The following is a 17043-nucleotide window of genomic DNA, read 5'->3' as shown; positions in this document are numbered from 1 at the left end:
GAGCGCTGCAAGCAAGGATCTTATGTAACCTATGAAAAATATTTCAAGATAGGAAATAGGAAATAACTTCTAACTACAAATACATGTATTGAGAGTTTTACACTCCACTGATTGATAAACATCATTTTAAAAATATAAAAAACTATAAGTTTCAACTTCACTGTATGGGTTTAGATGGTTATGTAATATGGTTTAGCAGAATGAATGCAGCTAAAGTCAAGACTGCTGCTGCAGTTGGTTACTGTACTGGAAGCCCTTGACTATCCCGACATTACCTTGACATTTCAATGTATGAATCTCAGCAGCCAGCATCTACAAATACAAGAAATATCTTCAGAAGATTGCGCATATTAGGTTGGTAAAACACAGTTGATTATAGACGACTGAATAAAATTTTATTTACTTTAGACAAACAGAAAGGAGTGCTATAATCTAGTGGGAAACGTTAATAACTAACATGCAAAAAGGAGACGACAAATCCTAAAACCAGTCTGATAGCAATCTATCTGCATCACCGGAATCTAAGATAATAAACCATCATCAGGAGACTTACATTATGTACCTAAATACCGATAAGATAGCTAAAAGCAACTATGAAAGAGCGTGACTGTCTAAGGACAAGGACGAATATCTTTCACAAACATAAAGTAGTCTATCATAAGCCAGAGCTACTATAAGCCTGCTCAACACAAGACTTGCACACAGATGAGGTATACATTTACAAACCAGTGATCTCACAGCAACAGGTGTAGAAGATGCTTTAAATATCTTTGGAAACTCAACAGGGATGTTTAACATCAAAAGGTGAATGGAATAAAAAGCATTGATTTCACACAACAGATAGCATATCCTATGGAATGGTCGAGAAATAGAAGATGATTGAGTTTACACAGCAGACAGAATATACCATGAAGTGATTCTAAGAACAGACATAATGAGCCAACTAACCACAATAACTTACAGTTTTACCAGATGTACTCTCATCATCAAAGGAACCATTCCCAAGGGAAATCCAACAAATCTGTTTATATCTGCAACAACAGCAAATTAGCATCATTTACAGAAGTGCTGACAGCAACAATTGTAGACTGCGATAATGAATAAAAATTATGATTATTCCTAGAAAACAGAATATTTGAAAAGGTTAATGTTAGGCAATTTATCATATAAAAATGAGATAGTCGGGAGTTTGGGAATAATCAATCATTAGTGATGTGACGGAGCAGGGTAAGGCAAATCCATACATAAGATATAGAACAGAAGACATAGAAACAGAACATAGATATGGAGATTGAATGTACAAAACATGGTTATTGGGAAGATGGTTATGGAAACATGGCCAATGAGAACTTGGTTTTTGAGAACATGGATATAAAAACCAAGATTATACAGAAGATGACAAAAAAACAAAAAAGAAATCACTACCTAGAAAATGGCTACAGAGGACTTGGTTAATGTGAATATGACTATAGGGAACATATTGACGGATAAATTGGCAATAAAGATATTAGCAATACAGTCAATTTTTCATAGAGAAAATATGGCTGGCTGTAAGGAACATGGTCAGAGACATTGATATACAAAACATGGATACATAGATCATAACTATAGAGAAAATGGTTAGAGAGAACAAGGGCACAGAGAACACAGTTATAGAGAACATGGCAGGAGAGGATATGGATATACACATGTAGATCTTAACTATACAGAAAATGGTTAGAGATAACAAGGGCACAGAGAACACGGTTATAGAGAACATGGCAGGAGAGGATATGGATATACACATGTAGATCTTAACTATACAGAAAATGGTTAGAGAGAACAAGGGTACAGAGAACACAGTTATGGAAACATGGCAGAAGAGGATATGGATATACACATGTAGATCATAACTATAGAGAAAATGGTTAGAGAGAACAAAGGCATAGAGAACATGGTTATAGAGAACATGGCAGGAGAGGATATGGATATACATATGTAGACCATAACTATAGAGGAAATGGCTAGAGATAACAAGGGCACAGAGAACACAGCTATTGAGAACATGACAGGAGAGGATATGGATATACACATGTAGACCATAACTATAGAGAAAATGGCTAGAGATAACAAGGGCACAGAGAACACAGCTATAGAGAACATGGCAGGAGAGGATATGGATATATACATGTAGATCATAACTATAGAAAAATGGTTAGAGATAACAAAGGCACAGAGAACACAGCTATAGGAACACAATTATGGAAAACATGGCTATACAGTAGATGGTTATAAAGAACAAGGTTATAGAGAACATGTCTAAGGAAAACATGGTTATAGAGAATGTGGCAATTGAAAAGCAAGTTGTGCAAAACATGGCAATAGGGAATATGGTTATGAAGAACACGTTGATGAAGAACATGATTATAGAAAACATGGATATGGAGAATGTGGTTGTAGAGAACGTGGTTACAAAGAACGTGGTTATGGAAAACATGGATACGAAGAATGTGGTTGTAGAGAACGTGGTTACAGAGAACGTGTTTACCAAGAATGTGGTTACAGAGAATGTGGCTGCAGAAAACGAAAATCTAGATAACATGGCTGTAGAAGACATGGCTATAAAAAAACATGGTTGTCAAGAGTATGAATATAGAAAATCAAATATTAAGAACATAGATATAGATATTATGACTATACAGAACATGGTTATGACACTGTGGCCACAGAGAACACAGTTTTGGAGAGCACGGATATGGAAATCATGATTATACAGAAGATGACCATGAAAACATGGCTATTGAGAATTTGACAAAAGACAAAATGACGATACAACAAATGGCCTGAGGACTTTATTATAGAGAATATGGCTATAGGGGACATGTTTATAGATAAACCTGCTATAAACAACTTGACTATAGAGAACCTAGTTGTTGAAAACATAAGAATAAAGAAATCTATTTACAGAACCTGGATATAAGACATGGTAAGAGGAAGCATGGCTATAGAGAACATTGTTGTGGAGACCAGCTGTAAGAACATGGCCACACAGGACATGGTTATAAAAACACAGATAGAGAGATCGTGAGCATACAGAAGGTGGCCATAGACAGACTGGTTATTGAAGATATGGTGGGGCAAAATGACTATAGGGACACAGACGACACAAAAAAGGCTATAGACAACTTGGCTATGGTGATTATGACTATAGGAAACATGGCCATAGATAAACTGGCTATAAAAACTTGGCTTTAAAGAAAATGATTGGGTAGAACATGGCCATAGAGTCTTTGGCATACATAACATGGTTATAGAGAACATTGCCATATAAAACATGGTCATAGAGTCTTTGGCATACATAACACGGATATAGAGAACATTGCCATATAGAACATGGTCATAGAGTCCTTGGAATACATAACATGGACATAGAGAACACTGCCATATAGAAGAAGGTCATAGAGTCCTTGGAATACATAACATGGACATAGAGAACACTGCCATATTGAACATGGTCATAGAGTCTTTGGCATACATAACATGGATATAGAAAACATTGCCATATAAAACATGGTCATAGAGTCTTTGGAATACATAACACGGATATAGAGAACATTGCCATATAGAACATTGTCATAGAGTCTTTGGAATACATAACACGAATATAGAGAACATTGCCATATAGAACATGGTCATAGAGTCTTTGGAATACATAACATGGATATAGAGAACATTGCTATATAGAACATGGTCATACAGTCTTTGGAATACATAACATGGATATAGAGAACATTGCCATATAAAACATGGTCATAGAGTCCTTGGAATACATAACATGGACATAGAGAACATTGCCATATAGAACATGGTCATAGAGTCCTTGGAATACATAACACGGATATAGAGAACATTGTCATATAGAGCATGGTCATAGAGTCTTTGGTATACATAACATGGTTATAGAGAACATTGCCATATTGAACATGGTCATAGAGTCTTTGGAATACATAACACGGATATAGAGAACATTGCCATATAAAACATGGTCATAGAATCTTTAGAACACATAACATGGATATAGAGAACATTGCCATATAAAACATGGTCATAGAGTCTTTGGTATACATAACATGGATATAGAGAACATTGCCATATAGAACACGGTCATAGAGTCTTTGGAATACATAATACGGATATAGAGAACATTGCCATATATATAACATGGTCAGAGTCTTTGGTATACATAACACGGATATAGAGAACATTGCAAAATAGAACATGGTCACAGAGTCTTTGCAATACATAACACGAATATAGAGAACATTGCCATATAGAACATGGTCATAGAGTCTTTGGTATACATGACATGGATATAGAGAACATTGCCATATAGAACATGGTCACAGTCTTTGCAATACATAACACGAATATAGAGAACATTGCCATATAGAACATGATCATAGAGTCTTTGGCATACATAACACAGATATATAGAGAACATTGCCATATAGAACATGGTCATCGAGTCTTTGGAATACATAACATGGATATAGAGAACATTGACATATAGAACATGGTCATAGAGTCTTTGGTATACATGACATGGATATAGAGAACATTGCCATATAGAACATGGCCATAGAGTCCTTGGAATACATAATACGGATATAGAGAACATTGCCATATATATAACATGGTCATAGAGTCTTTGGTATACATAACACGGATATAGAGAACATTGCAAAATAGAACATGGTCACAGAGTCTTTGCAATACATAACATGGATATAGAGAACATAGCCATATGGAACATGGTCATAGAGTCTTTGGCATACATAACACAGATATATAGAGAACATTGCCATATAGAACATGGTCATCGAGTCTTTGGAATACATAACATGGATATAGAGAACATTGACATATAGAACATGGTCATAGAGTCTTTGGTATACATGACATGGATATAGAGAACATTGCCATATAGAACATGGCCATAGAGTCCTTGGAATACATAATACGGATATAGAGAACATTGCCATATATATAACATGGTCATAGAGTCTTTGGTATACATAACACGGATATAGAGAACATTGCAAAATAGAACATGGTCACAGAGTCTTTGCAATACATAACATGGATATAGAGAACATAGCCATATGGAACATGGTCATAGAGTCTTTGGCATACATAACACAGATATATAGAGAACATTGCCATATAGAACATTGTCATAGAGTCTTTGGCATACATAACACAGATATAGAGAACATTAACATATAAAACATGGTCATAGAGTCTTTGGTATACATAACACGGATATATAAAGAACATTGCCAAATAGAACATGGTCACAGAGTCTTTGCAATACATAACATGGATATAGAGAACATTGCTATATAGAACATGGTCATAGAGTCTTTGGAATACATAACATGGTTATAAAGAACATTGCCATATAAAACATGGTCATAGAGTCTTTGGAATCCCTAACACGGATATAGAGAACAATGCCATATAAAACATGGTCATAGAGTCTTTGGAATACATAACATGGATATAAAGGACATTGTCATATAGAACATTGCTATGGACAGAGTGACTATAGATAATATGACTATAGAGAACATGGCTATAGAGAACATGGCCATAAGTAAACTGGCTATAAAAACCTGGCTATGGATAAAATGGTCAAGTAAAAGAGCTAAATTTATCTTCCCCAAATTCTACCAAGCCATTTGAAAAATACAACGCCCAGCCTCTATTTGAATGCCATCTCCAATTGACCACCACTATAGAGGAAGGCGTCATGGCGTTCAATTAGAGGTTTTACTGTATACAGAAAATGGCCATAGATAGAATTGTGATATGAAACATGGTTATAGACCAAATGGTTATAGAGAAAACAACTATACCGAAAATAGCTTTGGAGAGTTTGGTTATGGTGAATATGGCTCAAGAAATATGGTCATAGATGAACTGTTTATGAAGACCTTGGCTATAAAGAACATGGTTGTATAGAACATGGCAATCGAGACATTGGTATACAGAACATGATTATAGACAGTGTGACTATAGAGGAAATGGCCACAGAACACAGGATCATGAACACCATGTTTATAGGAACATGGCCACAGAGGGCATGGCTGTAGAAAACATTAATATAGAGATCATGAATATTCAAATGATAGCCATAGCAAATACGGCTATAGAGAAGATGGTTATAGGTAAACTGGCTGTAAAGAATTTGGATATGGAGAACATTATTGAAGAGAACATGGTCATAGAGGCATTGATATAGAGTAAATGAACATTTAGAACGTGGTTATCGAGGACATGGTAAAAGAGAGCGTGGCTATAAGAACATGCTTATAAAGTACGAATTTACAGATAACACAGCTATATAAAACATGGTTGTAGGAGAATACGGCTATGGAGAACATGGCTATGGGAGAACAAGGCTATGGAGAACATGTTACGGATAATAAGGCTATAAAAACGTGGTTATGGGACAATGTGGCTATATTAATAACTTGTTTGTGGGAGCATGACAACAGAGATAATAGTTATGCAGAACTTGGTTATAGAGCACATTGTTATAGGGCATCTAGTTATAGAGAACATGGCAATAGCGAACACGGTAATGGAGGACATGGTCATACCGAACATGGTTATAGGAAACATAGTTACAGAGAACAAGATTATAGAGACATTGCTATACAAAAAATGGACATAGAGAACATCGCCTTGGAGCAAATGGCTATAGTGATCGTGGCTATAGAAAATATGGCTATAAAGAGCAATGACATTAAAGAAATGGATAAAAAGAACATGTCTGTGGAGATAATGGGTGTACAGAAATGAGCTGTAGAGCAAATAGTCATATAGAACAAGGTTTTGGAGGAACTTTACAGTAGATAAAAAGACATAATAGCAAAGTACTTGAGGGTAGTAATTGTTAAAGTTTGAAAACACCTTCTAACTTACTGGTGGAAAGGAGGCTGTCATTAGAATCACCTGGCTGTGCATCCGATGTTACTAACAGAGCTGTCATGTCAGTTGCTGAATAGAAAGATCAGGGTGCTTAAACAAACAAGCAATATAGGAATAGACTGTTTTATAAAAAATCTATATTTCAGCAGTAACCATGACAACACTCAGTGTTCATGAGTAAAACTATTTACATTACTAATTAGTAAGATACATAATTACTATAGCATAGCCTTCTACGAGGGAACATGATCATAGAGATATTGGTATTCAGAACATGTAACTCAATAACTCCCTTATCTCTTCAACAGTAGTCCTACCAGAGATAAAACTGAGAGTCCCTTCTTAGCAGACCTCTTGTGGTAATATACCCAGCTGTATTACATGACCACCATTATGCAACTTGAGTAAATACTGGGCATCTGATGTTCTTAACATAGATGTCATGAGTGAAATCCTCTTAATTACTATAGCATAGCCTTCTACGAGGGAACATGGTCATAGAAATATTGGTATTAGAACATTTAACTCAATAACTCCCTTATCTCTTCAACAGTAGTCCTACCAGAGATAAAAACTGAGAGTCCCTTTTTAGCAGACCTCTAGTGGTAATATATCCAGCTGTATTACATGACCACCATTATGCAACTTGAGTAAATACTGGGGTGAACATGAAAACTAAAGAGATGGAGGGTGGATTCAATTCTCATCATGATTGAGCCAGGATTACAATTTGCTGAAAGGTAGCGCCAAAAAACTCATGGCATTCAAGTCGTCATCCGTTACCTGACCCAACATTGTGCAGCTGACCAAGCATAAAAATTTGTAGCACACTCATCATAGTTTCATTTACAATTTATTTTTATCAACCAGTACCTGTTTGTAGGACCAGTTTGTTGCACCGCGAAATCTGGGACATCATCAGCAAGCTCATAGCTGTCATCCTTAACCAATTTTGATGCGACCTCCCGACAGCCCACATCAGGGTAAGATCCAATGGCTGGCTGTCACGTACAGCTTGTCTTCCCGTCCCGAATCGCTTGCCTTGATCTCCTCAATCTTGCTTGCTTCTCTGGCCCTTTGTGGAGACCCAAACGACTAGGGATACAACTAGAAAAAAAAAATGCATGGCAACATAAAATAATACGACTGGTTGAAAAGGAATTTGTTGATGAAACAGTTACAGGTGAAAAAAATCTGTTGATCTTTGGGGGAAACCAGCAAAGCACTTCTTGGGTATAGCACATGACATTGCTAAAGAACATATTAGGGTTACTTACCACCTGCTTCAGTATATGATGACTCACCCATACTGGATACTGCCCTTATTACTACTAGTGCTGACAATGAAATGTATAAATTCTATCGTATAAAATTCTGGATCGTCTGAGTAAGAAGAGCTTCCTGAGCAATTATCCTCAGCCTGGCCGACCTCAAAATCACTGCCACCATAATCTAAATATTCTAAAACATCTTCATACATATTCCGAGCCACCATTACGATTGACTCTTCAGACTAATTTGTCAATGCAAAATCAGCATACACTCAGATCATCACAAATATTCCAACTAAAAACATCTATCCTTGGTTTATAACGCCTATATGCCAATAAAAAACATAAAACAATATTTCAAGGGGCCATTTGATCGGCTTGGCTAAAATAAAACCAGTCGATAAGGCTGATGACATCGGCTGGGTCAGCACCAAGGCCAACTTTTAAGTAGGCCAACAAGATACACCATGTGGCTGGATTTCAACTACAGAATCAAGGAATAACTCAAATAATATCAATAAGAATCCGTAGCTGTTGTGTGAACTATCACGTTTTAGGTGTAAAGGAATTGTGTCCCAAAGAAAAGCGTTGCTAAAAATAATTACCATCAATAGCAACCAATCAGATGCTTCCGACGCCAGAAGAATAAGCTCAAGTACGTATGAGCAAAAGCCTATTGTCAGTCATGTTCAATTTGGTTCAACCAGACAACCGAAGCTTGTCATTTATTGTACATCTTATTTTCATCACGTATCAGTTGAATGCCTGGCAGTGCATGTGCCACAAAAAAGGTTTTGCAACAAAAATTTATATTTATCAACATATCTAGCATTTATCATTTTAACTTTTAAATGAAGGCGTTAGTATATTGTTTTGAACTGTGTTTATTTCTGTGTACTGCATTTATTTCTGTATAATTCATACTGTGATGGCTGCAGTGCCTGTTACAGCTCTATACTGGTTGCAAGTTTTGTTGACCATTTGAGTTCAATCACTTCTGCTCATGTATGGCACATATTTTTTCTCTGGCATAAATCCATAATGCTAGATGCAGTGTCGAACATGAAGCCATTGAAAACTGGCAGGTGTAATGAGTGTGACCATAATTATTCCATTGTATAGCAGTATAACCGATTGGCTTATCGGATGGCATGCCTGTCTGCAGAACTGAAGGTTCCAATTTCTAATCGAGTGCGCAGCCAATTTTTCGTTCTTCAAACTTTTTGCTGAAACTGGACACACAGACATACACACAAACACTGAGAGTTATTTATATATACGAACATTCAATATATTTTAAACGTAATCAAATTGACCATCATTAAATGTGCAAAGGATGTGATCATACAACAAAAGAGCATTACATGTACAATAAAATGGCTTCTCTAAACTATGAGTCATCATGCGTTTTGCTAAATGACAGCTTTGAGCAGAACTACTTCTGCAATTCTTGCATGGGGCTGAAGCGTGAAGCTGTTACTACAGTAGAAGTCCTCATTGTCTTGTTAGACTACTATGCAAAGTGAAGCTACTATCGCAAATCTCACATTGAAATGGTTTCTCTGAAGCATGAGTCTGGATTTGTTCTGTTAGATTACTGTTCTGCGCAAAACTACTGGCGCAAATTTTACAATGGAACGGTTGTTCTCCAGTGTGTGTCATGTAAATTTTTATATAGCTGCTCTGTACAAACCTTGTACTGCATATTTCTCATTCAAATGGTTTCTCTCCTGTATGAGTCCTCATGTGTCTTGTTAGATGACGATCAAAAGCAAACCTACTACTGCACATCTTACACTGAAATGGCTTCTCTCCGGTATGAGACTTTATGTGAATTGTTAGATTACTTCGTTGGTCAAAGCCGCTAATGCAAATCTTGCATTGAAATGGTTTTTGTCCAGTATGAGTCCTCATGTGTGTTGTTATATCACTGCGTAGAGCAAAGCTACTAATACACATCTTGCATTGGAACAGTTTTTCTTCAGTATGAATCCTCCTGTATCTTGTTAGAGTACTATGTGAATCCTCATGTGGTTTAGAAGATTATCTTGGCGAGCAAAAGTACTACTACACATTTCACACTGAAATGGTTTTTCTCCAGTATGAGTTCTCATGTGACTTGTTAGATTACTGCTCTGCGCAAACCCTCTACTGCAAATCTTGCATTCAAATGGTTTTTCTCCAGTATGAGTTCTCATGTGTCTTGTTAGATCACCACGTAGAGCAAAGCTACTACTACACACCTTGCATTGGTATGGTTTATCTCCAGTATGAGTCCTCATGTGGTCTAGAAAACTATCCTGACAAGTGAAAGTATCGTTGCACATTTTACACTGAAGCGGCTTCTCTCCAGTGTGAGTCCTCATGTGACTTGTTAGATGACTGCGTCGAGAAAAGCTACTACTACATATCTTGCATTGGAACGGTTTTTCTCCAGTATGAATCCTCACGTGTTCTGTTAGTTGACTGCGCTGAGAAAAACTACTGCTACACATCTCGCATTCAAATGGTTTTTCTCCAGTATGAGTCCTCATGTGTCTAGTTAGATGACTATGACCAGCAAAGCTAGTATTGCACATCTTACACTGAAATGGCTTCTCTCCGGTATGAGTCCTCATGTGAACTTTTAGATTATTTCGTTGGACAAAGCCACTACTGCAAATGTTGCATTGAAATGGTTTTTCTCTAGTATGAGTCCTCATGTGCCCTGTTAGATGACTGCTCTGCCCAAATCTTCTACTGCAAATCTCGCATTCAAATGGTTTTTCTCCAGTATGAGTTCTTATGTGACTAGTTAAATGACTATGAACAGTAAAGCTACTACTGCACATCTTACATTGGAATGGCCTCTCTCCAGTATGAGTCCTCATGTGAATTTTTAAATGACTGCGCTGGAAAAAGCCACTACCGCAAATCTCGCATTGAAATGGTTTTTCTCCAGTATGAATCCTCATGTGCCTTCTTAGACCACTACATAGAAAAAAGCTACTACTACACACTTTGCATTGGTATGGTTTTTCTCCAGTATGGGTCGACATGTGACTTGTTAGATTGTTGAATCGAGAAAAGCTACTACTACACACCTTGCATTGGAACGGTTTTTCTCCAGTATGAGTCTTCATGTGTTCTTTTAGATTACAGCTCTGCGCAAACCTTCTACTGCAAATCTCGCATTCAAATGGTTTTTTTCCAGTATGGGCCTTCAAGTGATTTGCTAGATTCCTGCGCCGAGAAAAGCTACTACTACAAATCTCACATTGAAACGGTTTCTCTCCAGTATGGGTCCTCATGTGACTTGTTAGATTAGTGCGTCGAGAAAAGCTACTACTACACATCTTGCATTGAAATGGTTTTTCTCCAGTATGAGTCCGCATGTGTTCTGTTAGATGACTGCGCTGAGAAAAGCTGCTACTGCACATCTCACACTGAAACAGGTTATCTCTATTATGAGTCTCCATGGTCTCCATGTCTCTTTTTCGCGTACTGCGGTGAGTAAATCTACCAGAATATTCACCTGTAATACAAGTTGGCAGTTTGTGAGATAAGTGGAACACTGTCTCAATTATAGTACCATACATACTCAAGTATTGTTGTCACAAAAGTGTCGATCAAACCCTGCAAGTAATATAGAATTTTCGGAGTCCTCAACACAAATATGCTTAGCTTGCGTAACAATACAAATGTGAAGTGTAAGTTCAGGTACAAATATCTAAATGTGCCAAAAATTGTCCAGACTAAGTATCAGGTGTAAAGCATTTACCAAAAAAGGGATTTTATGGGTGACTAAACTTAAAAGATGTTCATCTTTCTGTATGCATCTTATATCAGCCACAGCCTTGATATAGACATGTAGCAATAACAACTTCTACATGTATTTTGGTATAAATGTATCCTTATTTATTAAACTGATGCATTCTGCACGGTTTCATCAGAGATGTACTCGCAATCGGATGGTGCATATAGTTAATAAAAAAAACATAGTTTTGTAAGCATGTACTTAATAAATTCTAACATGAAGAGTGGGGAGAAAGCTACTAAAACAATTTTAAAATGATGGAAAAGTAAGATTCAGTGTTTCGCTAAAGTTTTGTTCAAATGCAGTTGAAGCTAACAAACTTGAACCAGAAGGCGGGAGTTCCATCATGTGACATACTGATAGAGATAAAATTTTATGTCTGAAGCCAAAAGTTAACTCTCAGTTTGAGCCATCAAGTAGTCTTTCATGCTTTGGTAACTTCTTCATAAAAATCATGAGCTAAACATATCCAAAGCTCAAACAAACAGGAAACCTGTTGTCATCCTTATTATTTTCAAATGATTCCCCAGAATGCTACTCTCTTTCAAATAGATACGAATAACAAATATTACATTATTCATTAACAAGTTCAATTAGGAATTACAACCATAGATGTTGCGTTGACAGGTGGTATTTCATGCTTTGGTAACGTCTTCATAAAAATCATGAGCTTAACATGTCCAAAGCTCAAACAAACAGGAAACCTGTTGTCATCTACGTTCTTATCAAATGATTCTTCAAAATGCTACTCTCTTTCAAATGAATATTAATCAAAAATTTTACATTATCTATTAACTACCCTAGGACACTTACGTATTCCCCTCATCTAACTTTCGCGTTTTCGCGGAGTCATCCTCTCATGAAAATTTCATGAGCGAAACTAAACTATCATAACGAACGAGCGAAAACGCGGAATTAAATAGCTTTGTTCATTGATACTGTAGAATGGAATTTTATAACGTCATTTATTTTCACGTTTTTAACGACCGCTACAGCATCGTTAAATTATAAACCAACAAAATAATTTGACTGTCAAAATTTATTACGTTATTATTTTGCAATTAATCATGATTATTTTCCTATTAATAATGATTTATAATGATAGGAATTTGATGTCAATGCACACACATTAGTAGCGCTATTGTTTGCTGGGGACATCAATCAATGCGGTGAGCACCGCGCTTTGAAATAAAATAAAACATACTGACTCTCACAGTACTACACAAGCAGCATGGCTCTGGAAAGGTTTGGATTCACCACTGACACCTTTTCAATAACTTGTAATGATTCAGAAGATGAGGCAATAAAGAAAGAGTTAGCTCTGATAAATAACACTAATAAAAAAGGAAGAGAAGAAGTTATAATAACTACACACTGTGCTAGTATCTGTAGCTGTAGTATTACTAGCAGCTGTATCATGTACGGTATGTATTTTTATACAACTTGTAATTACTGTAATAAAAATGTTCAGCAATTATGAGCAGCAGTTGAGTGTTTGGAAAAACGTTAAAGTTAATACCTATACACAACACCGTTGATCGTTAAAATTAAAATACGTTAATATAAAAACAAGCTAAATTGTGACAAAATGTTAAAATTTTTAGCGTAATTAAATTCTATTCTACAGTAGTTCAAGAAACAAATGGCAGCAAGCGATCAAATTGCATTATCGATCTCGGCCATACAGTTCTACCTGCGGCTCACAATTACAAACTAGTCCCAAATTGAAATTTTTTTTTCCCGGCCAACCGAACCTGAGAAATATAATTATGTTTGTTCCACTGCATTTATTTCCACATCATTATATTTTCGCACTCATCAGATTTGCGAAATTAAGTTGCAGCGAAATTTTACTCTGTATGCCACTCACGAAACTAAATACTAGCGAAATATAAGTGTCCTAGGGTAGTACATTTAGAAATAACTACACCCGTAGATGTTGTGTTGAGAAAGAGTTAAAGCCTTGTAACAATATACAAGTGTTCAAACTAGTGATGAACACATTGAGATGTCAGTCTGGTAAAACCAGACCAGCTCCAAACTCAAATCAAAAAAGGACGTCTATAAGAAAGACATATTTATTGTGCATGTTAGAATGTAAAACAAGCTCTTTGAGCTTTCTACTAGTCTTCATGCACGAAAGGATAAATTTGAAGGCAGTACATAAATCGTAAACAACTAACGCAATTACCAAAATAGGATGCCTACTCTCTGTTATAACACTTAGAGATAAACATATGACTTAAACCTTTCTATACCAAAACCGACTGTATAGTGATAAGAGAATTGTCCCAGCATACCAAACCTGTGTTGCTTCTCATAGCGATATACCTTTTGAAATCCTTCCATTTGTCTGTAAATTTGTATTATAACAATTAATTTTCGGCTCCAATAATTGTGATAGATATTGTACTACTATTTTTATGCTATAACTTGTGCTGCGCATGTATGTGCGAGTTAGACATGCGACTCTTAAGTTTTTCTTTATGCAAAGTTTGTATTTTAGATGGCTGGGCATTAAAGTTTTGCTCCGATAAATAAAATGTTTAGACACTAAGATTAACTAGTTCAGCAGTGCAGAAAGAGTTGAGGTCTGAAAACACTGTGAAATGTATTGAACAGCTAGAGGAAGATGAAATAAGTCCAAATGAATGCAACAAACGGAATGAAACAATGGTATATAACCATGTTCTATATAAAAATCATATCTATGGCCATCTTCTGTATACCGTAAAACCTCTAATTGAACGACTTGGCACTCTATTTTTCAACCCCTACTTTATAGTGGCGGTCAATTGGAGATGGCCTTCAAATAGAGGCTGGCGTTGTAGTTTTCAAATGGCTTGTTAGAATTTGGGAAGATAAATTTGGCTCTTTTACAGGCGAAGTGAATGTAACCTATAGTTGCCCTCTATTTTCATTGGAGCAATATTAAACCTTCTCAATGTAACTGCAGAGTTTCCTCCAACATGTCTAAGTTATCTTAATAAATATGCATACTCAATATACATGCAAAAACCAAAATTTTTACTTCGTTCGCTTGGCCAGTTGAGTTCTGATCGTTGCTTTTGATGGAATGAACATCTTCTGGTTGTTCAATACCTCCCACACTGTCTTTTGACTTCAGCTCTTCTGCACTGCTGTACTCATCAATATTTGCTTCCAACCACTTTTTGGCAGAGCATAACCTTTATGTGTTGCATTTTGCACAAATTATGATGAATTTTTAGCCGCAAGCGCTTCCAGTGCAACTGTTAGCTTAAAGCTATTTGTTCATAAACCATCGTAAAGGTAAACCGTTTTAATATAGTATATGTATTTCAAAGTATCAAGACCGTGTTAAACAAGGAACTACTAATTAGCCTGTGACAGTTATTAATTACTTCTATGGTGTAGCTTTCAAAATGTTAACGAAAAAAGTGGAAAGCCTTAGAGTTAAAATTACCCTACAGAATATAAATTATTCGATGGATATAAAAATTCGCGATTTCGCGAACAGTCAATTCCGCGAATTATTAAATTCCGCTAATAGTTAGTTCTATTTTTAATCACAAGGGATAATAACTACTGCCTCAAATTAAAAACTAGCCGCTCGGCATAAATACTAAACGCAGTTGAGTTCTAAAAACCTTTTCAAAACACTCGCCGAGGCTCCGAGTTAACCCCATAGCCAATGCATCAATTCTTTTTACCAAATTATTCAAGGTTGTCAAGATATGCAGAATGGCGTCATTGCAAAAATAGCCGCTAGGCAGATGTACTAAACGTAGCCGAGTTCAAAAACTTTTTCAAAATCATCGCCAGGGCTTTGAATTAGCCCCATTGCCAATGCATCAAACTTATTTACAAAATTATTCAAGGTTTTCACAAGTTATTCAGCATGGCGTCGTCATCGCAAAAATCTCTCTTACAGTCTTTTTACATTGAAATCAACTCCATCAACCTCTAATACCGAAGTTGAGGACAATCATGATTCCGATCTGGACATTATGGTATGTATTTGATTTGCAGATACATTTTTCCATAATTAACTGCGTTAGTTAATTCTTTTGTTTAAAAACTGATCGCTTTCATTAAATACTTCAGCTATTGTTTTTGTACTTCCTTTTCAGTTTTTAATATTTTTTCCTTTTTGTGTTTACTGCAGATTGAGAATGAAACAGAACCTATTCCGATTACAAATACTAGAGACAAGTACTAATATTCACCAAGGCAGGAATCTTTTCAGAGAAGCAACCAGTCAACCTAGACCCCTTCATCGACAACAACTCCTTGATATAGCTGCAGCAAACATGATTATATTATATATTTTATTTTATGTATAGATATATTATAATTTATTACAAACTTGAGTGTAAAAATAAAATATTTCAAATGCAAATAAAATTTTACAAACGATGAATAGAGTAAATAAAAACAGTTTAGCCCATATGGCGGTTGTCTGGATATGAAATTAAACTGATACTCTTAATAAGTAAATACTAGCGTGTAATGGTGCTCTCTGACTAGTTATTTTGTTAATAGCAGCTCTATATTGCTGTCACTGTCTTGGGTAGATGTTAAAGGCGATTCCCTCGCTACTACATGACTGGTAAGGAAGTTATCATCAGAACTCTCCTCGTGGCTTACTATTGCAAAGTTCTGCCGGTTGGCCAAAGATTTGCTCGTAAAGGCGTTTTTGTTCCTTTTTTAAAACAGATATATTCCCCTTGTTAGCAGCTGCGGTCACTTCTACCTCAATTTCAAGACCTCCCTGAATGATTGGTGATCTTCTAAGAATGACATCTACCACCCTTGTTATCATTGTGCTTCCGTGTATGTTGAAAAATCTCTCTCTCACGCTAAAACAAATAATGAAGCAGCAGGGATGGAAAAAATAAATATTGCGTTTTACCGAAGAACCAAAGTAAAATTCAACTAATTTAGTAAATGTGAAAAACTCATTACTCACCACAAATTGTTGGTTCATCAAAGGCCTCCAAATCTATGAGTATTCGTGAA

At 36.1% G+C, this 17043-nt stretch overlaps 1 protein-coding gene across 11 annotated transcripts in view; it reads right to left on the bottom strand.

Moving 5' to 3' along the window:
* LOC137387289 (zinc finger protein 345-like) overlaps positions 1–17043 on the bottom strand; it is a 129594-nt gene that overhangs the window by 40350 nt on the left and 72201 nt on the right. For 7 of the 11 annotated variants that reach the window (XM_068073649.1, XM_068073650.1, XM_068073652.1 and 4 more), the window contains one exon: positions 10021–11760. The exons of the other annotated variants lie outside the window; for them this stretch is intronic. In XM_068073649.1, the coding sequence (XP_067929750.1) occupies positions 10253–11760 (1508 nt within the window). In that variant the 3' untranslated portion in view covers positions 10021–10252. Of the gene's footprint in view, positions 1–10020; positions 11761–17043 lie in introns of those variants that run through there. 11 annotated transcript variants of the gene reach the window in all.

Source organism: Watersipora subatra, chromosome 2 (genome assembly GCF_963576615.1).
Source record: "Watersipora subatra chromosome 2, tzWatSuba1.1, whole genome shotgun sequence".
NCBI classification, from domain to species: domain Eukaryota; kingdom Metazoa; phylum Bryozoa; class Gymnolaemata; order Cheilostomatida; family Watersiporidae; genus Watersipora; species Watersipora subatra.
Note: the sequence above shows the minus strand (reverse complement) of the source record. Positions and strands in the feature narration are given on the sequence as shown.